This window comes from Rhinoraja longicauda, chromosome 10 (assembly GCF_053455715.1).
Source record: "Rhinoraja longicauda isolate Sanriku21f chromosome 10, sRhiLon1.1, whole genome shotgun sequence".
Lineage (NCBI taxonomy): Eukaryota > Metazoa > Chordata > Chondrichthyes > Rajiformes > Arhynchobatidae > Rhinoraja > Rhinoraja longicauda.
The window spans coordinates 36,181,851-36,207,329 of NC_135962.1; the positions used below are offsets into that span (position 1 = coordinate 36,181,851).

The 25,479-nt window shown below is 43.3% G+C and overlaps 1 protein-coding gene across 6 annotated transcripts in view; it reads right to left on the bottom strand.

Moving 5' to 3' along the window:
• LOC144597361 (E3 ubiquitin-protein ligase pellino homolog 2) overlaps positions 1-25,479 on the bottom strand; it is a 107,384-nt gene that overhangs the window by 18,703 nt on the left and 63,202 nt on the right. For 5 of the 6 annotated variants that reach the window (XM_078406647.1, XM_078406642.1, XM_078406644.1 and 2 more), the window contains 2 exons: positions 21,480-21,780; positions 1,906-2,035 (listed from right to left, as the gene is read on the bottom strand). In XM_078406647.1, coding sequence (XP_078262773.1) covers positions 1,906-2,035; positions 21,480-21,556 — 207 coding nt within the window. In that variant the 5' untranslated portion in view covers positions 21,557-21,780. Of the gene's footprint in view, positions 1-1,905; positions 2,036-21,479; positions 21,781-22,430; positions 22,703-25,479 lie in introns of all 6 variants that reach the window. The other variant, XM_078406641.1, reaches the window with a different exon arrangement.

Genomic DNA, 25,479 nt, shown 5'->3' on the forward strand with positions numbered 1-25,479 from the left:
ACAGCCTGGCCGCGGGAGAAGACGGCAGGGGAAAAGAAAAGACATTCTGGCCTTCCATCACAGTGACTCACTGTGATGGATGTTTCTTTATTTTTGTTTTATGTTGGTTGTGATTGTGTGTGTTATTGCTTATTTTTATTGGTTATTTTTATTGGTCTTATTGTTGGACTGTGGGTAATTTTTCATTTCACTGCGCATTTATGTGTATGTGACAAATAATTTGACTATTGAAGATTCCAGAGAGTCTTGAGAAGGTGTGTGTGGAGGGACTGTTTCCTCTTGTGGCAGAATCGAGAACTGGAGGGGGCAAGGTTGGTCTATTTAAATGGATCACTCATTTCAGGCAAAATAAATTTCTCAGTGTCATGAGATTTTGAAACTTCCCCAAAAAGTCTTTGCATAATTGTATGGTAGATGGACACATTTTAACAAGGACGTAAAAAGTTGCTACGGTTAAAAAAGAAACAGGGGTTTGAGGTTATGATCAAAGCAGCCATACTTACATTAAATTGTAGACCAGGTTCGGGGACGTGAATAACCTACTCCTGCTCCTATTTCATATCATATGACATGATTTAGTAAAACTCCAAGAACAATGCCCAAGAGGAGGTGCAATGCAGATTTGCCAGAAATTTACCAAGGCTCCAAGGATTAAATTATGAAGAATGACTAAATAAACTAGTTATACAATCAAGTCAATAACGGAGAAGGGTCTGAAGAAGGGTCTCGACCCGAAACGTCACCCATTCCTTCTCTCCAGAGATGCTACCTGTCCCGCTGAGTTACTCCAGCTTTTTGTGTCTATCTTCGATAAAGGGGTAACTTGATTGAAACTTTCAGAATCCTTAAATAAATAAGGCAGAAAAGAGAAGAGCTTTTTCTACTGGTAGGAGAAACTGGGATATGGAAAGATAATCTTAAAATCAGAGGCAAGTCAAAGCATTTTTGCTAGCCAAAGGTATCAAAGGCTGTGGAGTCAACGCAGGAGGGATACTGATTAGCCATGATGTCAGAATAGTTTAAGATTGTATGGACATATCCCTACTTCTAAATTTAGAAATACAATCAATGAGCAAGGGAGAATCAATTTGTTTGCCACAGATTTATACCGAGAAGCTCTGGAATTTAAATGTTTAGTACTGTCGTATTATCCAATCCAACCTACAATACACATCAATACTTTTTTGATGATGAACAAAAGCCAAGTCACAATTTATGTGACTTTAATTATTTTAAAAAGGCAAGCAAGTAATACAGAATTATTTCACCACCAGCAGGCACCATTTAATAGCACAAAATCTGTGCTAACAGTTAGCTTACTTGCTCTGTTACTAGTGTAACAGACCCAGATATCTATAGCGAAGAGATATCCACTTTTACATCCCCTCATTTAAGTAATTTAAGTACTTCGCTCTATCTTCTGCTCTATCATTCATCAATTTATTTTTCTATCCTTAAATCTCATTGAACATTTAACCAGATATTCAGGGTTAATATTCCCAAGACTGAGATCTTTATTGGTATTTTTACATTTGCAACATGTTTCTATAACCAGACTGTCAAAGAACTAGAGGTAAGAACGTGGCATCCTGCATATTCTTGGATGACAGGATCTGAAAACATTAACTCATCTTCTTAAAAGATTCCTGGTTACTGTTTCCAAAGCACACAGAATAATCATGTTTCCATGACTAACATTTCAAAACATCAAAAATTAAATGATTAAGTATTCATGATGCATCACAAATCAATTTCTAGGCCAATAACTTAAAATGTCTGAGAAATGTTTAAGATAGCAGAAGAAAATACAATTAAGGGAGAAGAAATTTGGTTGATAATCAAAATGTAGCCTGCTACCAATAGTTTTACGTGACTATATTCCAACCAATCTACCTGACCACATACCTTGGAAGCTTGGGGAGTGGAAATAACATGCACTGTACTGGGCTTGACTCCATTAGGTTTGGATCGTTTGAAAAGCGCAAATCTGCTTTTCCTGCGTCCCCTGTCTCCATTTGGAAGAGAACCATTATATCTGCAAAGGAAAAAGGTATTACAAATAAACTATTTGTTATACAGTATTTGCCAAAACTTATCCACTTGTAAAGACTTGTGTCTAATAAGTTTGCTACAATGGGCCAGATACAATTTCTGCCACAGAAATATAATAGAATATTGCTAAAGAATAACCTCTTCACATTGGCAGCATGAAATGGTATTATTTTGTACGTATTTTCAGAGTATTGTAAAACATCTTAATTTCAAATTTACTTAAAAAATGCTGTTTCTTGTGATCTCATTAAGTGAATAAATTGGCTGAAGACTTGCAGTTCTGATTAATTAGCTTCAATGAGAGAATGAAACGAATTATCTATTGCCTGAAGATGGTACAGACACTTATTCATATCATTAATAATATATACATGAAACCACTTCTTCGATTTGGCTGTTCAGTTACCATCAGTCTTCATGCCTGGTCTGCAAAACTTTAATCTAATCCAATGAATCATTGGCTCTGTATACACCGTGCTGCTTTCACAGGTTTAGTATGCATAAATTCCTGTGCTTTACCAGGATGGTAACTGATTTTCAAGGACATCAAGTGTGTTTCACACATGGTTGTTTTACCAATCCAGCATAGGTTGCTCTTTTGTGGTTGAATGTGTGATATACTGGACAATGAATTGCAATGAAATACATTCGCGTCACTGCTGATAGCTTGTTACACCTCATATAGGTCCAGATTTAAGATGCTGGGTTACATCGCAATCTATCTCATTTAGCAGCATATAAGATAATGTGAAAAGATGTGGGGTGTCCTCAGTGTGAAGACAAAACAACCAACACAAGAGTTGTGCAGTGGTTACACCAGCCAATGCAGTTCTGGATAGAGGCACCTGCAATAGTTCAATACCAGTAGACTTCTCCCAAAGTCTTGATTCACTTTCAACCAGCTACGAACAGCTCCAGTCCAGCACCTCTTAGATAGATGACTGTTTCATTGAGTGAAAGCTCAGGGATGAAGCAAAAACTTTAGCATCAATACATTCTACTTCCTTTTCCAGGAAACAATTTTGCTATGGGGTGGCACACTTATGAAGTATGGGATTGCCAATGGTTTGACATGTTTGTTGCTTTCAAACTATGTGACTTGACATCCAAAAATAACTTTGGTTCACAACCTCCAAAAGGGGACAGCTTACCATCATCTTGAACAATAAGTTGATTTTTGGGCAGGCCTTAATAGCTATCACCTCTACATAATGAGCAACTAGACATTAGGCAAAAGATGGAAGCATTCAGGCAGATCTTTGTAACTTTTCTTTAGTGGTACCTGACAGCAGATGTGACCAATTATTTTATTACTAATAACATTAAAATAATTTACAAAAGGAATTTTAAAACTGTAAACATACCTATTTGCAAATAGAAAAAGACCAGTCAAAATTATAGCAAAAACAAAAAAAGTAATGAATATTTTAAATCCCATCAGAACAATCAAGATCTACCATAAAGACAGATCTATTATCAGATGAGAGATTATTATTGAAGGAGGGTAGAGGAGCTGATTTCTCCCCATGATCACATTAAATCATAATAATTCTTCTCCGATAAAAGATCAAAATTTGGTTACTTACTCCCATAGATTCCTTCTTTTATATCAGATTGTGAGGGGCTCACAAAAATCTAATAGCAAAGAAAGTACGACCTACAATCCTCCACAAGCTCAAGTACACTAACAATCTATCTTTTAAATGACTGATAAAAACAAAATCAATCCTATAATTTATGGTTTTGTCTATTGTCTGAGTACCTGTTACAATGATGCTGATGCAAACAAGGTTTTCATTGTACCTGTACCTCATATGACAATAGTCGACTTGAAGAAAGAAGAGCGAGTGCTCACTGACGTTAAGTTCTATTCACAATCCCTCAACACGTGATCAGTCCATACACAAGTGCAGCAAGACCTACAGTGCATTCAGAAAGTATTCAGACCCCTTCACTTTTTCCACATTTTGTTACGTTCCAGCCTTATTTTTAAATGGATTAAATTCTTTTTTTTATCATCAATCTACACACAATACTACACAATAAAAAAGTGAGAACAGGTGTTTAGAAATTTTTGCAAAGTAATTAAAAAGAAATAACTGAAATATCACATTTACATAAGTATTCAGACCCTTTACAGTACTTTGTTGAGGCACCTTTGGCAGCAATTACAGCCTCAAGTCTTCTTGGGTATGACGCTACATGCTTGGCACACCTGTATTTGTGTAATTTCTCCCATTCTTCTCTGCAGATCCTCTCAAGCTCAGGTTGGATGGGGAGAGTCGATGCACAGCTGTTTTCAGGTGCCTCCAGAGATGTTTGATCGCGTTCAAGTCCGGGCTCTGGCTGGGCCACTCAAGGTCATTCAGACTTGTCACGAAACCACTCCTGCATTGTCTTGGCTGTGTGCTTAGGGTCGTTGTTCTGTTGGAAGGTGAACCTCCGCCCTAGACTGAGGTCCAGAATGCTCTGGAGCAGTTTTTCATCAAGGATCTCTCTGTACTTTGCTCCGTTCATCTTTCGCTCGATCCTGATTAGTCTCCCAGTTCCTGCCGCTGAAAAATATCCCCACAGCATGATGCTGCCACTACCATGCGTCACCGTAGGTATGGTATTCGCCAGGTAATGAGCAGTGACGCTTGGCATTCAGGCCAAAGAGTTCAAACTTGGTTTCATCAGACCAGAGAATCTTGTTTCTCATGGTCTGAGAGTCCTTTAGGTGCCTTTTGGCAAACCCCAAGCGGGCTGTCATGTGCCTTTTACTTTCACAGCGTAGTCCACCTAGGGATGAGCCACGCCTCCCCACGGGCTGGCTTTTAACCCCTTACGCCTATCCGTCAAGTGACGAGGGGGCTAACCCAAGGAGTGGCCTGATCCCCAGGGACCGCCACAGGACCCCCCCCCCCCCCCCCCAAGAACCGGAGGTACAAAACGGACAGGAGGGCGCACGAGGCGACCAGCCCGGGTGCGCACCACGACCGGCGCAGGGACCGGTGACCGACCGACAGGTGGAGGGGTCGTAGCAGACACTGGCGGGGGTAACGTGGACGGGGGGGCGACCGCGCAACCGACACTGGCCGATCAATGTCCACGTGTGCCGGCTTCAGCCGTGCGACCGAAACAGTCTCGCTGCGACCCCCCATGTCCAGAACGAATGTGGCTGAGCCGTGTTGCAGGACCCGGAAGGGGCCCTCGTACGGCCGCTGGAGAAGTGATCGGTGAGCTTCCCTGCGCAGGAACACAAACTGGCAGTCCTCCAGAGCGGCAGGGACGTGTGGATGGAAGGTGCCATGACGCGACGTGGGCACAGGTGCCAGCCTGCCCACCGTCTGCTGAAGACGTTGCAGGGCGTCCGAAGGCTGCTCCACTCGACCCTGTGCCGGTGGGATGAACTCCCCGGGAACCGTCAAGGGGGCCCCGTACACCAACTTGGTCGGAGGAGGAGGCCAAGTCCTCTTTGGGTGCGGTGCGGACCCCAAACAAAACCCACTGCAGGGCGCCCACCCAGTCTGGGTCCGTGAGCCGAGCCTTCAGGGCAGCCTTCAGCTGGCGGTGAAAGCGTTCCACCAACCCGTTCGACTGTGGATGGTACGCCGTAGTGTGGTGTAGGCGGACACCCAAGAGGCGTGCCATGGCCGACCACAGTTCCGAAGTGAACTGCGGCCCCCGGTCGGATGTAATGTCCAGTGGCACCCCGAGCGCAGGTGGCCGTCGAGGTGTCCGCCAGCGGAATGGCCTCCGGCCACCGCGTGAAGCGATCGACCACGGTCACGCCTCGCACAGCAAACTGTGCCTCTGCCTGCTGGAACCAGACCTCAGGCTCTTCGGTCCACAGGGTCGGGAGTTTGAGGGAGACGGCATCGAGGTCGGCAGGACCGGGTTGCGCATTACTGCGAGACATCACGACGCGTGATGAATGTCGAGGTCACCAGTGTAGTGGCCTGGCGGAGGCCAGAGAAAAGGCAGGACGCCAGGCAGTTTTAGATAAAGGTCTTTATTAGGCTGTGAGCTCCTGCTCACAGCGTAGTCCACCTAGGGATGAGCCACGCCTCCCCACAGGCTGGCTTTTAACCCCTTACGCCTGTCCGTCAAGTGACGAGGGGGCTGACCCAAGGAGTGGCCTGATCCCCAGGGACCGCCACAGTTCTCCCATCTTCAGAGGAACTCTGGAGCTCTCAGAGTGACCATCGGGTTCTCGGTCACCTCCCTGACCAAGGCCCTTCTCCCCCGATTGCTCAGTTTGGCCTCAGCTCTATGAAGAGTCCTGGTGGTTCCAAAGTTCTTCCATTCAAGAATTTCGGAGGCCACTGTGCTCTTCGGGACCAGCAATGCTGCAGAAATTGCTTTATACCCTTCCCCAGATCTGTGTCTCGACACAATCCTGTCTCGGAGGTCTATGGACAATTCCTTCGACTTTATGGCTCAGTTTTTGCTCTGACATGCACTGTCAACTGTGGGTCCTTATATAGACAGGTGTGTGCCTTTCCAAATCCTGTCCAATCAATTTAATTTCCCACTGGTGGACTCCAATCAAGTTGTAAAAACATCTCAAGGATAATCAATGGAAACAGGATGAACCCAAGCTCAATTTTGATTGTCATAGCAAAGGGTCTGAATACTTATGTAAATGTGATATTTCAGTTATTTCTTTTAAATTCATTTGCAAAAATTTCTAAACACCTGTTCTTCCTTCTTCATTCTGGGGTATTGTGTGTAGATTGATGATAAAAAAAATAATTTAATCCATTTTAAAATAAGGCTGTAACGTAACAAAATGTGGAAAAAGTGAAGGGGTCTAAATATTTTCTGAATGCACTGTAGCGAATGTTGGGCATGGGGTGATAAATGGGAAGTAACAATCTTACCACAACAGTGCAAGTCAGAAAAAGGTGAATTTATAAAACAAGGAAATGGCAGACCAGAAATGGCAAGTACTTTGTTTTTGTCTTCACTAAGGAAGACACAATCTCCCAGAAATACTAGAGGACTATGGATCTAGCATGAGGAAGGAACTGAAGGAAATTCACATTAGTCAGGAAATGGTGTTGCGTAAACTGTTGGAACTGAAGGCAGATATATCCCCAGGTCCTGATGGTCTGCATCCAAGAGTACTCAGAAATCGGGGATGCATTGGTGATCATTTTCCAATGTTCTATAGACTCTGGATCAGTTCCTGTGGACTGGAGGGTTGTTAATGTAACTCCACTCTTTAAGAAAGGAGGGAAAGAGAAAACAGGGAATTATAGACCAGTTAGCCTGACATCGGTAGTGGGGAAGATGCTTGAGTCGATTTTAAAGATGTAATAGCAGTGCATTTGGAAGGCAGTTCCAGGATCGATCAGTCAACTTGGATTTATGAAGGGGAAATCATGCTTGACTAATCTTGTAGAATTTATGAGGATGTAACAAGTAGAATGGATAAGGGAGAGCCAGTGGATGTGGTGTATCTGAACTTTCAAAAAGCCTTTGACAAGGTTCCACCCTAGAGATTAGTGTGCAATATTGGGGGTGTACATGGTATTGGGGGTAGGGTATTGACATGGACAGAGAACTGATCGGCAGACAGGAAGCTAAGAGTAGGAATTAACAGGTCCTTTTCAGAATGGCAGGCAGTGACTGGTGGGGTGCCACAAGGCTCAGTGCTGGGACCCCACTGGGACAAAGAAATTAAATGTAACATCTCCAATTGTGCGGATGACACAAAGCTGGGTGGCAGTATGAGGTGCGAGGTGGATGTTGTGAGGCTGCAGGGTGACTTGGATGGGTTGGGTGAGTGGGCAGATGTAGTATAATGTGGATAAATGTGAGGTTATCCACTTTGGTGGCACGAATAAGAAGGCAGATTATAATCTGAATGGTGTCAGATTAGGAAAAGTGAAGGTGCAACGAGACCTGGGTGTCCTTGTACATCAGTCACTGAAGGTAAGCATGCAGGTACAGCAGGCAGTGATGAAAGCAAATGGCATGTTGGGCTTCATTGCGAGAGGATTTGAGTATAGGAGCAAGGAGGTCCTACTGATGAAACTGCACCTAGTATTGTGTGCAGTTTTGGTCTCCTAGTTTGAGGAAGGACATTCTTGCTATTGAGCGAGTGCAGTGTAGGTTCACCAGGTTAATTTTCAGGATGGCAGGACTGACATATGATGTAAGAATGGATCACTGCAATTTCGAAAGATGAGAGGGGATCTTATAGAAACATATAACGTTCTTAAGGGATTGGACAGGCTAGATGCAGGAAAAATGTTCCCGATGTTGGGGGAGTCCAGAACCATGGGTCACAGTTAAAGAATAAGGGGTAGGCCATTTAGGACTGAGATGATGAAAAACATTTTCATTCAGAGAGTTGTGAATCTGTGGAATTCTCTGCCACAGAAGGAAATGGAGGACAATTCACTGGGTGCATTCAAGAGAGCGAGTTGGATGGAGCTCTTAGGGCTAACGGAATCAAGGGATATGGGGAGAAAGCAGGAAAGGGTACTGATTCTGGATGATCAGCCATGATCATATTGAATGGCAGTGCTGGCTCAAAGGACCGAATGACCTATTCTTGTTTGTAAGACAATGACCATCTCCACCAAGAGTCTAACGATCCACTTTTGACATTAAATGGATCATCATCACAGATCCCCCTTCATTAATATCCTGGAGATTACCTTTGACCACAAACTTAACTGAACCAAACACGTGAATACAAGAGGACAAAAACTTGGTACCCTGCAACAAGTGACCTCACCTCCTAACACCCCAAGGGCCCTTCACCATCTATAAGACACAAGCCGGGAGGATAATGGGACCAATGAAATTTGACATTGCCTTCCTCCACCATACTCTCTTTCCAACTTCCAGTGGTCCTATCCGCATTCAGTTTAATGGCAATCTTATACAACAGACTTTTCAAACAAACATTAAGGCGTTCAGGTCAGAGTTTTGGATGATTAGCATGTTGATTGTTATGAGTTAATTAGTAAGCCAATAGTTACACAGAACCAGGTAGTCACGACACAAACATATTAACTCCATGATGTTTTAATAATCGTCAAGATATTGTACTCCGAGAGGAAATTATAATCTACAAGGAATGGAAGAATGATGAATCAATGTTTCTCGTAAGCTTCCATATATGGTCTTAGAACTCAAAGTAACAGTTTGTGTTCCTGATATCAAGACAAGGCCAGACCACATTTTCTCAGAAGTTAATGATTATGTCACCTAAGTTTGGGTCTAGATAAGGGAAAACAAATTTCCAATGACAATGCAGTGAAGTCATAAGTTCAACGAGCAGAATTAGACCATTTGGCCCATCAAGCCTACTCCGCCATTCAATCACAGCTGATCTACAGTGCCCTCCATAATGTTTGGGACAAAGACTCATCATTTATTTATTTGCCTCTGTACTCCGCAATTTTAGATTTGTAATAGAAGAAATCACATGTGGTTAAAGGGCACATTGTCAGATTTTATTAAAGGCCATTTTTATACATTTTGGTTTCACCATGTAGAAATTACAGCTGTGTTTATACATAGTCCCCCCCATGTCAGGGCACCATAATGTTCGGGACACACGGCTTCACAGGTGTTTGTAATTGCTCAGGTGTGTTTAATTGCCTCCTTAATGCAGGTCTCAGAGCTCTCAGCACCTAGTCTTTCCTCCAGTCTTTCTAGTACCGTTGGAAACATTTATTGCTGTTTATCAACACGAGGACCAAAGTTGTGCCAATGAAAGTCAAAGAAGCCATTATGAGACTGAGAAACAAGAATAAAACTGTTAGAGACATCAGCCAAACCTTAAGCTTAACCTTAAATCAACTGTTTGGAACATCATTAAGAAGAAAGAGAGCACTGGTGAGCTTGCAAAGGATCTGGCAGGCCAAGGAAGTCCTCCACAGCTGATGACAGAAGAATTCTCTCTATAATAAAGAAAAATCCCCAAACACCTGTCCAACAGATCAGAAACACTCTTCAGGAGTCAGGTGTGGATTTGTCAATGACCACTAGCCACAGAAGACTTCATGAACAGAAATACAGAGGTTACAATGCAAGATGCAAACCACTGGTTAGCCGCAAAAATAGGATGACCAGGTTACAGTTTGCTAAGAAGTACTTCTACATCATCTCACATTTCCCCTACACAAAGATGACCAGAAATTGACACAATATTGAAGCTGTTGGCGATATAACTGGTGTTGTAAACTTCTTTGGCACAGTTTCTCTGATCTCATATTCATGTCTAATAAATGGAAGAAATAAAGGGGATTGCCAATATCAGTTTTAATGAATGGTGATTTGAATGTTAGTCCTAATAGTTTTGCTGTTATTACAAACATAAAATCCAGATCAATGCTCCAACTGAGGTGTAAACAGCAATTTATAAAAATTTAGCCCGATACTTTTTTTATTTAATGAGACTCTTTGCAAGGCTAATATTCCAAGCACTTAACTAACCACCTCATTAATTTGCCCTGCCACCTTCAAAGATCTGTTCTCATCCAAAGCCTTCTGCCTCCATCATTTAAATTATATTATAATAAACATTTTATTCCTCCCAATTTTAACATCTTTAATATTAGAATTTTCAATCTCCTTAATGTTTCTAAAAGCTTAAACTTTAAGCAGGTCAGTTGGAACATTTATCTGGATTTTGTGTTTCTAATAACAGCAAGATTACTCGAACTAGCAATCAAATCACCATATAACTGACAAAAAAACTATATGTGGTTAAACATCAACTCCCAGAAGTAGAACATGTGCATGTACACCGATCAGCCAAAACATTATGACCACCTGCCTAATATGCTGTTGGTTCTCCGTGTGCCGCCAAAACAGTGCCGACCCAGCGAGGCATGGACTCTACAAGACCCCTGAAGGTGTCCTGTGGTATCTGGCACCAAAACACTAGCAACAGATCCTTTAAGTCCTGTAAGTTGCAAGATGGAGCCGCCGTGGATCGGACTTGTCGATCCAGCACATCCCACAGATGCTCAATCGGATTGAGATCTGGAGAATTTGGAGGCTAGGGCAACACCATGAACACTTCATCATGTTCCTCAAACCATTCCAGAACAATGTGTGCAGTGTGGCAGGGCACATTATCCTGCTGAAAGAAGCCACTGCTATCAGGGAATAGCATTGCCATGAAGGGGTGTACCTGGTCTGCAACGATGTTTAGGTAGGAGACACGTGTCAAATTGACGTCCACATGAATGGCCGGACCCAAGGTTTCCCAGCAGAACATTGCCCAGAGCATCACACTCCCTCCACCGGCTTGTCGTCTTCCCAGTGCATCCTGGTGCCATCACTGCCCTCGCGCATCGATGAGCCTTGGGCGCCCAACACTCTGTCCCGTTTGTGGTTTGTCCCTCCTCGGACCACTGTCGGTAGTTACTCACCACGGCTGACTGGGAGCACCCCACAAGCCTTGCCATTTCAGAGATCGTCTTACCCAGTTATCTGGCCATAAAAATGTGGCCCTTGTCAAAGTCGCTCAGGTCTTTACTCCTGCCCATTTCTCCTGCATCCCACACATCAACTTCAAGAACTGACTGTTCACATGCTGCCTAATATATCCCACCCCTTGACAGGTGCCATTGTAACAGGATACTCAATGTTATTCACTTCACCTATCAGTGGTCATAATGTTTTGACTCATCGGTGTATGGAGCTGGTTGGTGGGTTTAAAGGTTGTTCGATTACTGGGGTTTTTTTGGAAATTTTGAGAATGGGGTTGGCATTGACCGTCCTACATAAACCTACTTGTAATGGTCCATGATCTACAATGTCAAATACCTTGCTGTTATCTTTATCCAGCACGTTGTCTCCCGATGACTGTCTAGTTCATTCACAGAAACTCACTGGAGATAAGTGTCCAGTTTTTAAAATGAAATCTGCAGTAAGCATTCTTGCCATGTCGATGACCACAAAAGACAGGCTGTTCTTCTATCCAAAAGTATTTCACATTCAGGCCAAGACCAGTATTGGAACAGGAAATCACATGAACAAATTCTGCAAACTTCACTTTAGTCAGTCCACCTAAAAAATGACAAACTGGTATTTACCTGTAGGGTCTCCCAATATCTCACAATATTATGCTGACTGCAATTGAAATATATACTTAATTGGCTATAGAGATGAATATAATGGTGAAAATATGTTGTTTTTTTTAGATTTAGATTCTACAGCGCGGAAACAGGCCCTTTCGGCCCACCAAGTCCGCGCCGCCCAGTGATCCCCGCACATTAACACTATCCTACACACACCAGGGACAATTTTTACATTTACCCAGTCAATTAACCTACAAACCTGCACGTCTTTGGAGTGTGGGAGGAAACCGAAGACCTCGGAGAAAACCCACGCAGGTCACGGGGAGAACGTACAAACTCCATAGACGGCGCCCATAGTCAGGATCGAACCAGAGTCTCCGGCGCTGCATTCGCTGTAAGGCAGCAACTCTACCGCTGCGCCACCGTGCCGCCCTTATGTTGTTTTTATTTTTTAGCTCCATACTATTTATTTTTTAGCTCCTATCAGTGGCCTGAATGTGGATTGAAAATATGCCTAATTTAACCCTGCTCATTATATTCTGCCATAAAAATTGTATCAGAACTTGTTGAATACGATTTTTTGGTTCATAAAGAACTCCGTAATCTGTAAGCTTACTCTTTGCTGTAGTGTAGACGGTTCAATAAAGTCCAATTGTTTGGATCAGTAGGTTACTCTTGCATCAATGTATATTCAATCCATATTGAACACTTCTTCATATGGTTTACACCTACCTCAGATAACCCAATCAATATGACAACATAACTGATGCAGAGATTAGTTCTATTAGTTCTTTGAAAATTCTTCCCTAACACTTGGTATATAACCACACAATATTTTGGAGAGGCACCCAGGAAGTCACTGAAAATCTTCATTAGCAGCTGTCCAGTGCAAAATGTGAGGAAAGGGTTGTAGACAACAGGTATGCTTCTAAAACCAAACAGACTGACTTGTAGACATATCAGCATGTAGAGAAGATTGTCTAAAGAGCATTAAAAATGGGAATAAATAGGCTTTTTGAGACTGCTAGGCTGTTCTGAATGGAATGCTCAGAGGATCAGGCTCACAGCTGTACATAATCTATGTTTTCTGACAATAATAGCTAAGTAGGAAGGCGAGGAGGCAAAGGAAAATAAATCAAGTTAAGTGAATGATCAAGGCAGCTGCAACTGGCATATAATCTAAGAAAAAGTAAATAGATTAATAAATTTATTTACTTTGACAGTAAGGATAGATGAGAAAAGAAATAAAGTGCCGGAGTGACTCAGCGTGTCAGGCAGCATCTTTGGAGAATATGGACAGGTGATATTTGGGTCAGGGACCCTTCTTCAGACTGATTGTGGTGCGGTGTGGGATTGAAGAGTGCTAGAAGAGATGCAGGGCAGGAAAAAGACTGGCAAGTAAAAGGTGGATACGGTTGAGGGGGGTTTTGATAGGTAGATGGTTGGACAAAAGCCAGAGGTGAAATGACAGAAGGTGGGAGACAAAAAGATTGGCGGAGCTGTGAATTGTGATGCTAGAGGAAGCAATGAGAAAGATAAATGTTAGTTTAGGTGGGGCACAGGGGAGAAAGAGGGGAAAAAGAAAAGATAGCGGGAGAAGTGGGGTGGGGGTTTGGCAGTTACCTAAATTTAAAGAATTCAATGTTCATTCTTGGAGGCAAACCACCCAAGCGGAATATGAGGCATTGTTCCATTCCTTGCAATAGGGAAAGCCCTGGACAAGAAGGTCAGTTTGCGAATGGAAAGAGGAATTTAGATGTTTAACAACCGGAAGTTCCAGGTGGCCTTGGTGGACGGAGCGCAAGTGTTCAACTCGGTTACGCTTAGTCTCACCAATGCACAGCATGCCACATTGGGAACACCTGTTGCAGTAGATGACGTTAGAGAAGGTGCACGTGAACCTCTGTCTCATCTGGAAAGAGTGCTAGGCCCCTGATGGAGGTGATGGCGGAAAGTTACTTCTCATGTGATTGCAGGGGAAAGTACCCGAGTGAGGGCACATGCAAACTGGAGGAACAGCACTTCATATACCACTTGGACAGTTTACAACCCAACGGTATGACCACTGAATTCTCCAATTGAAGATATCTATCAACGTCTCCCTGTTTCTTTCCCTCCCCTTTCTCAGCTGTGCCCCACCTGGAATCGCACCTATTTCTCCCCTCCCTTCCTTCCTCTAGTTTCACAAATCGTAACTCTTCAATCATATGTCCCACATCTTCAGTCTTTTCCTCTCTGGCCTTTGTCCAAACCTTCTTCACCTATATCAACCTATTACTTGCCAGGCTTTGTTCTGCCCCATCTATTTTCCACTTTCTCTTCCCCCCCCCCCCCCCCCAGTCTGGAAGTATAGTCTGGAAGAAATGCCGATTTATTTTATGTCTGTGCGCTAAATAAATGAACTATTCACCTTCAATATTCAGTTTTGTTGACAACTTTCTGTATTTCTTTAAGCTCCCTTTTGAATCTTCACGGCAAATGTGCGTTCTTTGCACACGTTGACAGCTTGTTCCACTGCCACTCTGAGATGTATCTCCAACCAGTGAAGCAGTTCTATGCTCGAGAATGTTTCTGATATTTCATAACTTTTCCAATTCTTTCATTATATTGTAGATCACAATAAATGTTATCAACGTCAATGCGAAACCCCTAGATATCTGAAAATCCGCCATGCCAAGCCCGGTGCATCTCCAGGGCTCCCCAACAAAACTCCTGCCCCCAACCAACGGTGTCCAAATTCTAATGAATGGGAGAGGATGAAACATTTTCATAATCTGAACCTCAAAAATAAGTGTCTCCTGAGTGGCAAAAAAAAGAAATCCCCAATGTTCTGTGAATGAGCAGATGAGGAAATGTTAAAAATCATTTACCTACAATTCACTGATGACAACTCCAATAGGTAACATCTATCCAATCAAATTATAACCAACCTTGACAACCAATTTATATTTCCATAAAAGTTAAGATAAAGTCTCCAAGCTATACGATAACAACGGGGTGAAAGTAGGTAGGATTTTAAATTACAATCAAATTAGCTTTGATCTTTTTTGAATGGCAGATCAAATTCAAGATTCTGATTCACTGCTCCTAACTAATTTGTTCTTTAGAATCTACAAGATTAACTGCAGTCTGAATGAAGGGTCAACCTGAAATGATAGCTCCGTTTCTCTTCCCACAGATGCAGCTTGACCTGCTGAGTATTTCCAGTATTTTCTATTTTATTTCAGATCTCCAACATCTGTATTTTTATTTTGTATTTTCACTTAGCTGTAGATACTTGCCCAGATTACCCTAACAAGGCTTCATAAAAATGGGTTATCTACCTGAAAGGACAGGCAGTAGTCCAGGATCCCCTTCGTGTCAATGTGGAAGACAATGTATTGCCATACAGCTAATGTCCGTGTCTAAACCCTGGAACTGTCAACCCAAGAGTACTGTGGGAGTACGTTGTATGCTTAACTTTTGGGTGTGGAAGAAAACCAAAGCACCTGGAGGAATTTGCATGATGAGAGAGAGAACCTGCAAACTCCACAAAGACAACACACCAAGGTCAGGATTAAACCTGGTTCCCCAAAGATGTGAGATAGTGCAATGCTGACTTTAGAAGAGAAGAAAGAGGTTGGTGAAGTAATCAAAGGTGGAGAAAATGAAATTACTATAAAACTAAGCTCCCAATTTATTGAAAATAAATATTACATAGAATAGTTGAAGGCACAAAAATTTATTAAAGGAACATTAACGCAGCAACCAAGCAATGATGAGATAGCAATAGTATATCAACACAACTCCAGTCAAAGATTCTGGAACAGTTTCTTTCCAGCCATTATCAGGCAACTGAACCATCCTACCAGAACCAGAGAGCAGTCCTGACCACCCATCTATGCTGGAATTTAGAAGGATGAGAGGGGATCTTATTGAAACATATAAGATTATTAAGGGATTGGACACATTAGAGGCAGGAAACATGTTCCTAATGTTGGGTGAGTCCAGAACCAGGGCACAGTTTAAGAATTAGGCCATTTAGAATGGAGATGAGGAAAAACTTTTTCAGTCAGAGAGTTGTAAATCTGTCGAATTCTCTGCCTCAGAAGGCAGTGAAGGCCAATTCTCTAGATGCTTTCAAGAGAGAGCTAGATATAGCTCTTAAAGATAGCAGAGTCAGAGGGTATGGGGAGAAGGCAGGAACGGGGTACTGATTGTAAATGATCAGCCATGATCACATTGAATGGCGGTGCTGGCTCAAAGGGGCGAATGGCCTACTCCTGCACCTATTGTCTATTATATATCAATTGATTAATGGATTTTTAACTTTATTCAATGGATAATTTGCCAATACTATCAGAGAACTCAAAAGTTTTGTCATTTACCAATTTAATTTGTCTTTAAGAGTTGCAATTTTCTGGACTTTGTTCTGAACCACAAACATCAAGGATCCTAGCAGACCTGCACTTTCTATGGAGTTTTGCACAATGTGTTCCTGTCAAAGAATCATCCCAATCCTCCCCATTCTCAATAGGACAGTGCCAACTAGCAATGAACTGCACATTTCCTGCACCTATCAAATTGAACAATCATTAAATAGCAATGCAGATTGTGAAATAGGAAGTGCGGTTAGAACACAAAATTCAATTCAAATCAGGTACAGAAAAAAACTAGAGAAAGAAAACTCAAGAATAATAAAGTGACAGAAAGGAAACATGTATAACAATAACTAAATCAACTAAAAGGAATAAAACTCTACATTTGTAGAAATTATTTTTTAGTGCCAAACAGGATGTATTAAGAAAGTTACTAATATACAGTGCCCTCCATAATTTATGGAGGGCACTGTATATTAGTAACTTTCTTAATACAATCCATCATTTATTTATTTGCCTTTGTACTCCACAATTTGAGATTTGTAATACCTGAGCAATTATGAACACCATGTCCCAAACATTATGGTGCCCTGAAGTGGGAGGACTATGTATAAACACAGCTGTAATTTCTACATGGTGAAACCAAAATGTATAAAAATGGCCTTTAATAAAATCCGACAATGTGCACTTTAACCACATGTGATTTTTTTCGATTACAAATCTCAAATTGTGGAGTACAGAGGCAAATAAATAAATGGGTCTTTGTCCCAAACATTATGGAGGGCACTGTATACTGCACTGTTGAATAGATACAAAAACTTAACTTTTTTGACAAATTCTGTCTGTTTGATGCTATAAGTTCAGAGATGCTGAATCATGTAATAAGATCACACCTTTGGGAACATCTCATAGCAATGCAACATTTTGGATTTGTTCGTTTAATTTTGCACATGTTGATGCAGAAAGTTACAGCCATATTGAAAACTTAAAATCTGTTTTACAGATAAATACATTCTTTTATAATTTCCCCAATGATTATTTATCATGAATATTGCATTGAAAGGTTGTCATTTTATTGAATATATCGTAGCAGGAAACAAATGTCCTTAGTTGTAAATCATGGTAAAAAAAATTCAGGGGTTACTTGAAATTAGAGAAATCAATATGCCCTGCATTCCCTCGCTCTCCACCTCTCCCCCAATCTTGTCGCCCTGCCAGTTCCACTTTTCGCATCCATATATCCGTTCTTTATCACCTTTTCCACAGCTAATAATGGACCATAGTGGGATCTACCTTTCCTTGGTCAACAGTGATGATGATTTGTCTCTGATTTGTCCTGAACCTTTTCTACCTCTAGTTTCCCTCCTGCCTGACTCGCAGTCTGAAGAAGGGGTTCAACCCAACACATCACCTATTCCTTTTCTCCAGAGATATTGCCTGACCCGCTGAGTTACCGCAGCATTTTGTGTCTATCTAGAGAGTTTTTGAATCTCTGTTCGCCACAGGTAACGTGCCTGATGATGGGAATATAGCAAATATTGAACCTTTGTTCTAGAAGAACACCAGGGATAAACCAGGTAATAGAAACTAGCAAGTCTTTCAACAGTGGTATGGAAAAAAACTTCAAAGGGACAGGATTTATCAGTGTTTGGAAAGGCAGAGATAGATTATCGTTTAGTTTAGCTTAGTTTAGAGATACAGAGCAGAAACAGGCCCTTCAGCCACCACGTTCACACCGACCAGCAATCCCCATACACTAGCACTATCCTACACACCAGGGACAATTTACAATTTTTATTTTTACCAAAGCCAAGCAACCTACAAATTTGTACGTCTTTAGAGTGTGGGAGGAAACCTGAGCATTTGTGGGAAATCCACAAGGTCACCGGGAGAAAGTACAAACTCTGCAAAGAAAGCACCCATAGTCAGGATCAAACCGGGTCTCTGGCGCTGTAAGGCCGCAACTCCACTGCTGTGCCCAAGCAGATTGGAGATAGTCCACTTGGTTTTGTTCATGGGAAATTTTGTCTCACTAATATGATTAAACCTCAACACCCTGCATCATAGGCTGATCTAGAAGGTTAGAACCCTTGGGATCTGGGACAAGGTGGCAAAGTTGGCTTAGCAAAAGGAGGCAAAGGGTAGTGGTGTAAACATTTTTCTTGTTAGAAGTTTGTGACCAGTTGTGTACCACAATGGTCAGTCCTGGGACTCTTGATATTTGTGATGTACATTAACAACTTCGATGCAAATGTAAGAAATATAATTAGTAAATTTGCAGATGACTAAAATTATTGGTGTCATAGAGAGCGAGTATGCTTGCCTTACTCTACAGTATGATATTGGCCAGTTGAAAAGTTGGGTAAAGCAAGACTAGATAGAATTTAATCCTAAAAAGACCAAGGGGATATATTTTGGACGGGTAAGACATACACAATGAATGAAAGGGCCCCAAGGGGTTTTGATGAATGGAAACACCCTGAGATACGTCATAAATCCCTGAAATTGGCAAGACAGATGGGGAGTGGTGAAGAAGGCATACGAGATGTTTACCTTCATCAACTGTGGCAGAGAAAATAATAGCTGAACTGTCATGTTACAACTTTATAAAACATTGATTAGGTCACATTTGGAGTACTGTGTGCAGTGCTGGATGTCACACTGCAGTAAGGATGTGATTACGCTGGGGAGGGCACAAAGAAGATTCACCAAGACATTGCCTAGATTATAGGATTTCAGTTTAAGAAACAATTGGTGGGGCTGAGAAAAATGCACAGAATTATTACGGTAAATGTTAAGAATCCCTTTCCTATTATGAGGGTGTCCAAGATAAGTGTATCAGTTTTTAAAGTGAAAATAGCAGATTTAGAGGTGATCTGATAGGGAATTTAATCACAGTGAAATCGTTGAAATCCAAATGCGCTGTCAGGGGAGATGGTGGAGCAGATACTCTCACAACATTTAAGAAGAATCTAGCAATTGAATGGCAAAGCTATAGAAGGTCACGGACCTAATGGGTGTAAATGGGATTTGATTAGATGGGTACAATGGTAATGATGGACTTAGCGGGCCAAAGGGCCTGTTTTTGTGCTGCGTGACAATGGGTATGCAAGGTATTAAAACAGTTAATGGCAGTAATACTCTATAACAGCATTGACCTACAGAGCATCTTGGGGTCCAAGTACATAGTTCCCTGAAAGTAACAACATAAGTAGATACAGTGCAGAGGGCAAAGAAAATGTACAATATGCTCGCCTTCCTTAGCCGAGACATTGAGTATAAGAGTCAAGAAGGCATGGCTCAGCTTTATAAAACTTTGGTTAGGCAGCATTTAGAGTATCGTGTGCATTTTTGGTCGCCCCATTGCAGGAAAGATGTGGAGGCTTTGGAGAGTCCAGAAGAGGTTTATTAGGATGCTGCCGAGATTAGACGCTAACAGCTATCAGGAGAAGTTGCATAAACTTGGATGTTTTCTCTGGAGCATCGGAGGCTGAGGTAAGACCTGGCAGGAGTTTATAAATCATCAAAAAGAAATAGATAGACAGTCAGAATCTTTTTTCCACGGTGAAAATGTCAAATACTAGAGGCCATAGTACGTGAGAGGGGGAAGTTTTTAAAGGAGATGTGTAGGACAAGAACACACTCGCACAAAGGGTAGTGGTGAAAGCAGGCGTGATAGTAGCATTTAAGCAGCTTTTAGATAGGTACATGAATTTGCAATGGAGTGTTTATGAATCATGTGAAGGGAGAAGGAATTAGTTTAAATTGGCATCATGTTCACCACAAACATTGCAGGCTGAAGGGTCTATTCTTGTGTCGCACTGTTCTATCTCAGCATTAATGTGATAATTCACTACAGCAATATTGTAAACGACAAACAAAAGCTTTAACAAGCTCATAACTAATATACACAATTTATGACATTTAGTAATCTCCACATCATAGAATGCTAATCACTAGGGTTTGAACATAAAAATATTTTAGTCTGGAAAAAAAGTTGTAATTGAAGAACCAAGTTTCATAGCATGTATGTTTATGCACACAATACAACTAACAGTAATTATTTTGCCTTACAGGAATTTTGCAGCAATTGCACTGTAGATCATTTTACTTTAAAGAAAATCTAAAATCACATTGAGGGGATCAAATTAATTTCACTAGCTTTTAACTGTGGCCTTCTTCAAAATATTTTTTTAAATCATCAAAACTTATTAGTGCATAATCAACGGCACAAATTTTCTTCCATTAAACTGTCAATAGTAACCCCTCTGTACTGTGAATAAAATGACATTAAAGGAATATGATGGTATGCTAATTAGAAAAGATAATTATCATAATTTGAACCTCAAAAGCAAGTTTATTCTGGATGAGAACAAAGAAATCTCCAAAGCTAATATATCTTCAATTTCAAGGGAGAGAGGGGTTGAGGGGATGAGCAGAAGGGGGAGCTGGGGGGAGGGGGCGTGAGGGAGGGCGAGGGGAGGAGGGGATGAGCAGAGGGGAGGGCAGCAGCAGTGAGGAGGGGGTTGGGCAGAAGGGAGATCGGAGGGGATGAGCTGAGGGGACGGGTGGGGGGCGTGAGCTGGGGGAGCCTGAGCGGAGGGGAGGGGCTGAGTTGGGGGGGAAGAGAAGGGGGCGAGCGGAGTTGGGGGCGAATTGGGGGGATGAGCTGGGGGAAGGGGGGCGAGGGACGGGGAGGGGGCGAGTGGTGGGGAGGGCAGGGGGCGAGGAGGGCAGGGGGCGAGGAGGGCAGGGGGCGAGGAGGGCAGGGGGCGAGGAGGGCAGGGGGCGAGGAGGGCAGGGGGCGAGCGGAGGGGAGGGGGGTGAGCGGAGGGGAGGGAGGTGAGCGGAGGGGAGGGAGGTGAGCGGAGGGGAGGGAGGTGAGCGGAGGGGAGGGAGGTGAGCGGGTGGAGGGGGGTGAGCGGGTGGAGGGGGGTGAGCAGTGGGGAGAGTGATGAAGGGGGGGGGCATGAACAGTCACCACTGGATGAGTGCAGGGGGGGGGGAGGGGGAGGTCAGAGCCATCGCTCACCCCAGCACGACGAGTTCTCCGTACTTGACGGGATCCTTGGTGGGAGCGCTCTGATCCTCCGGGCTTGAGGAGAACATGAGTGGCGCTCGACGCTGTTGACCCGGCCCGGGCTCACTGCTTCCCGCCACCCGCCGCCGTCTGCACCATGAGTTTGGTGTCCGTCGGCTGCTTCGCAGTGGAGTTTTTTTGTAGTTGGTGTTGTACTCGCACGACTTCTCCACGCTTTCTGCGAGGGAAGGAGAGAGGCAGGCAGGCGCGGGATCCACACGCAGATCGTCGGTGCCTGGCGGCCGAGCGCCTCCTGCATCGAGGAGGAAACAAATCGTCAACCGTCAGGCCGGCCAGCTGGGGGGGCGGGGCGGAGAAGAGGAGGAGGGCGCGCGGGTGGTGGGGGGGGCAGAGCACAGGAGGAGGGCGCGCGGGTGGTGGGGGGGCGGAGCACAGGAGAGGAGGGGCGCGGAGCACAGGAGGAGCGCGCGGGGCGGAGCACACGAGGGGAGGAGCGCGCGTGGGGGCGGGGCACAGGAGGGGCGCGCGGTGGGTGGGGGGCTGAGCACAGGAGGGGCGGGGTTGCGAGGGGAAGGGCGGAGTTGGGGGAAGGGCAGAGTTGAGGTAAGGAGGGGGCGGGCCAAACCCAACCAACTTCTGCAGTGTCCGGACACACAAATAGTCTCCCACATTGCCGTTTAGCTAAAGAAAATCCACCTAAATCGGTTTCATACGACCAGCTTTGTCGGAACTAATTCTGAAGAGCAGGGAAAAAATGAAGAGCGTGCGATCTATTCTGTCTCTGTTCCCCACCCCCCCCCCCCCCCCCCGTTCCCGGGTCCCAGTCTATGGATGTTATGTAAACACAACAGACGGGCCCGCAGCGTGAAGGGAGAGCGCTTGGCTGTAGCGGGCCGCGATTGGTGAGCCAGCGGCAGGGAGAGACAATAGCGCCGGCCTCACGTGCTCATGCGATCCCGGGCGCTGGTCAGCGGGAGGTCGCGGACGCGGGCGCTGGTCAGCGGGAGGCCGGGGGCCCGGGCGCTGTTCAGCGGGAGCCCGGGCGCTGGTCAGCGGGAGGCCGAGGGCCTTCGGGGACTCCGAGCACAAAAGCGGCGGCAGCTGTCGGCGCCTTCCTCACACCGCCCGCTGCTGTCGCCGGGGGTTAAAAGGAGCAGAGATTTATAAGTTCTTGGTGAAGACGATGGCAGTAGGGCCCCGGAGCAATGTTGACACTGCAAGACCCAGAGAGAACAAGGGATGGGCTGTTTGCAAGTCTGTACTCCCCCAACAAGGCATATCAGTGAAGCCAGAGAAACCAGCTGTGGCACCGAAACTCCATTCACCCTTATTTAATTTTAACATTAGGGGGATTTGGGATTAGTTAAAAGCATCCTGCACACACAATGCAGATTAATAGCTTTGGAACAATTGCACAGATAATACAATAAATCTTTTCAGGGCTCATCATTTCAAAAGGACTCGTAATATACCAACGTTAACCATGCATTGAAATATAACAGCGACTAAAAGAAGCCCCATTGACGTTAAACAGTGTACACACTTTATATTCCAAGGTCCAAACCACACACACGCAAATCTGCTCACTACATCAGTTAAGTGAGTCCAACGCTAGACCTTTAAGTGCTCCGCTGCCAATCATTAAATGATCCTTTTAACGCAAAGCATTTTGAGGGCGAATTTCAAAGAAATTCGTCACACTACAAAGACGTAATGTCAGATATTAAATACACGATCTTGTAATTTCTGCCAAATGCAGACTTTCTTTTAAACTGTGATACCAACATTGAAATGAGTAAAAGAGGAAGTTTGTTTTGTGCTCAAGGAAATTTAGTATTGGGGATTAAGTGACATTAAAAGCTATTGGATTTCAAAGGAGGGAGGAAAGATCGAAGGAAATTAAGGGTTTTGGCATTGCCTGTTTTCTAGAATAATTATTGCCAGAGACCCGGTTTTGATCTTGACCTCGGGTGCTGTCTGCATGGAGTTTACACATTGTCCCTGCGACCGTGTGGGTTTCCTCTGGGTGTTCCAGTTTCCTCCCACATTCCAGAGATGTGCTGGTTATTTAGGTTAATTGGCCTGTGTAATTGGCACTAGTATGTAGGAAATGAATAAAGACAGTGGCATAACAGAGAGCTTGTATGAATTGATGATCAATGATCATCGTGGACTCAATGGACCAAAAGACCTGTTTCCATGCTGTATCTTTCAATCAATATAGGAAGGTAAAGCAACCCTGCAACCAGCTCAGTTCCATGTCTGCTGAAGTAGAGGTGCTGCAGGGGGTGGAAGAGGAACTCCATGCCATTTGGTACGATCAGCAGCAGCCGTGGGACTGCTTCCAATTCTTAATCCACATTGGCAGACATGACAGAAGGCATTAATTGCTCACCCTTTCTTTCATGGTGTTACTCTTAACGGGGGCAAAACATTTTTCCTTATCAACAGAGCGCTTCATTCTGAGCTACCGACTCCTAGTAGTGGATTGGTATCATGGGTTGCATTGTGTCATTCCTGAAAAGTACATGTTAAGTGAATAACTGCATACTAATTTGGTTCCTTATTCCTTCTACCAAGGTCTGAGGAAGGATCTCGACCCAAAATGTCACCTAATCCTTTTCTCCAGAGATGCTGCCTGACCGGCTGAGTATATATATATATATATATATATACACACGCCTCCTAGTAACCGAACATACCAAAAGCACTTTACTGTGCATGAGGTTTTTTTTGAATAAATGCAGTTACATCAGTAGAAAGCTGAGCAACCAATATCAAATAGGTTTCCAATATCACGGTAAAAAAACTCACCACACAACCTCCAGACAGCTCAACTGTGCCTTGATTAAATGGATAAATATTGACCTCAAGACATGAAGGAAAACTCTCCTCTTTCTGTAACAATGCCATCTTCATTGTCTTCCTTCTTTCCTTTCTCCAGTAGCAAGTCCAGTGTTTACACAGCGACACACAGCAACAGCTCCACCTCAAATGATACAGGGTAATCAGGCCGTCAGCACAAAAACATTATCCTCTGTGAGTTCATTGACATTTCAAATTAGAACTTTGGAAATAAAGCAAGAGTAGCCAACTGTGTCTCTGCCCATTCCCTGCCACATTAACCTTGAAAAGAGCTATTGCTGACATTTCAGTAGGTCCCCAAATCTCATAGCTGTAGAAGAGGGTTGTCCATACTCTCCACAGATGCTGCCTGCCAGGGCTGAGTCCCCTCAGCACTTTCTGTGTTTAGAAAAAAAAACACAAGTTAGCTTTATATTGCAGAATTAATGGAGGCAGTCACAAATGATTTAACCTCTGTGCTATATCAGGCAACGAGCATTATGTGTCTCCCCTAGTAATGCGAATACAATAATCTGTGGATCACGTTCATATATTGTCAGTCTGTAGAAGGATCTCGACCCGAAACGTCACCCATTCCTTCGCTCTCGAGATGCTGCCTGACCCGCTGAGTTACTCCAGCATTTTGGGTCTACCTTCGATTAAGTCAGCCCCTGTCTGCTTATAACAGGATTCTCTTTCAGAGCCTGGTTTACCATTGCGCTAACGCGTAAATATTGCGCTAACCAAGAATAGAATAAACGTTACCAATTATTTCAATGGATCTTGCCAGATGATGAACAAAAGCCTTATAACTGAACAAATGTTTCAGTAAGTCTAAAAATAATCCTATAGCATTCTATTTATTAGATAAAGTGCAAACAATGCAGCAAAACATTTCCCCCATAATACTTTATCCTTCCTCAAATTCACTTAACAGCTAATGTTTCTCACCAAAAATAAAATTGATGACTTAATTGCAATCAGCTGTACAAACAAAACCAAACCTTGTTAAATGGCCTTCCACTTACACAGAACGTAAAATGGTGAAATTAATGACCCCTTTTCCAAAGAAAAGCACACATGCTTCTTAACTGTTGGTTCAGCGTTTCACAAAGGTGATAATTTTTCTACATACTCCATTAAGTTT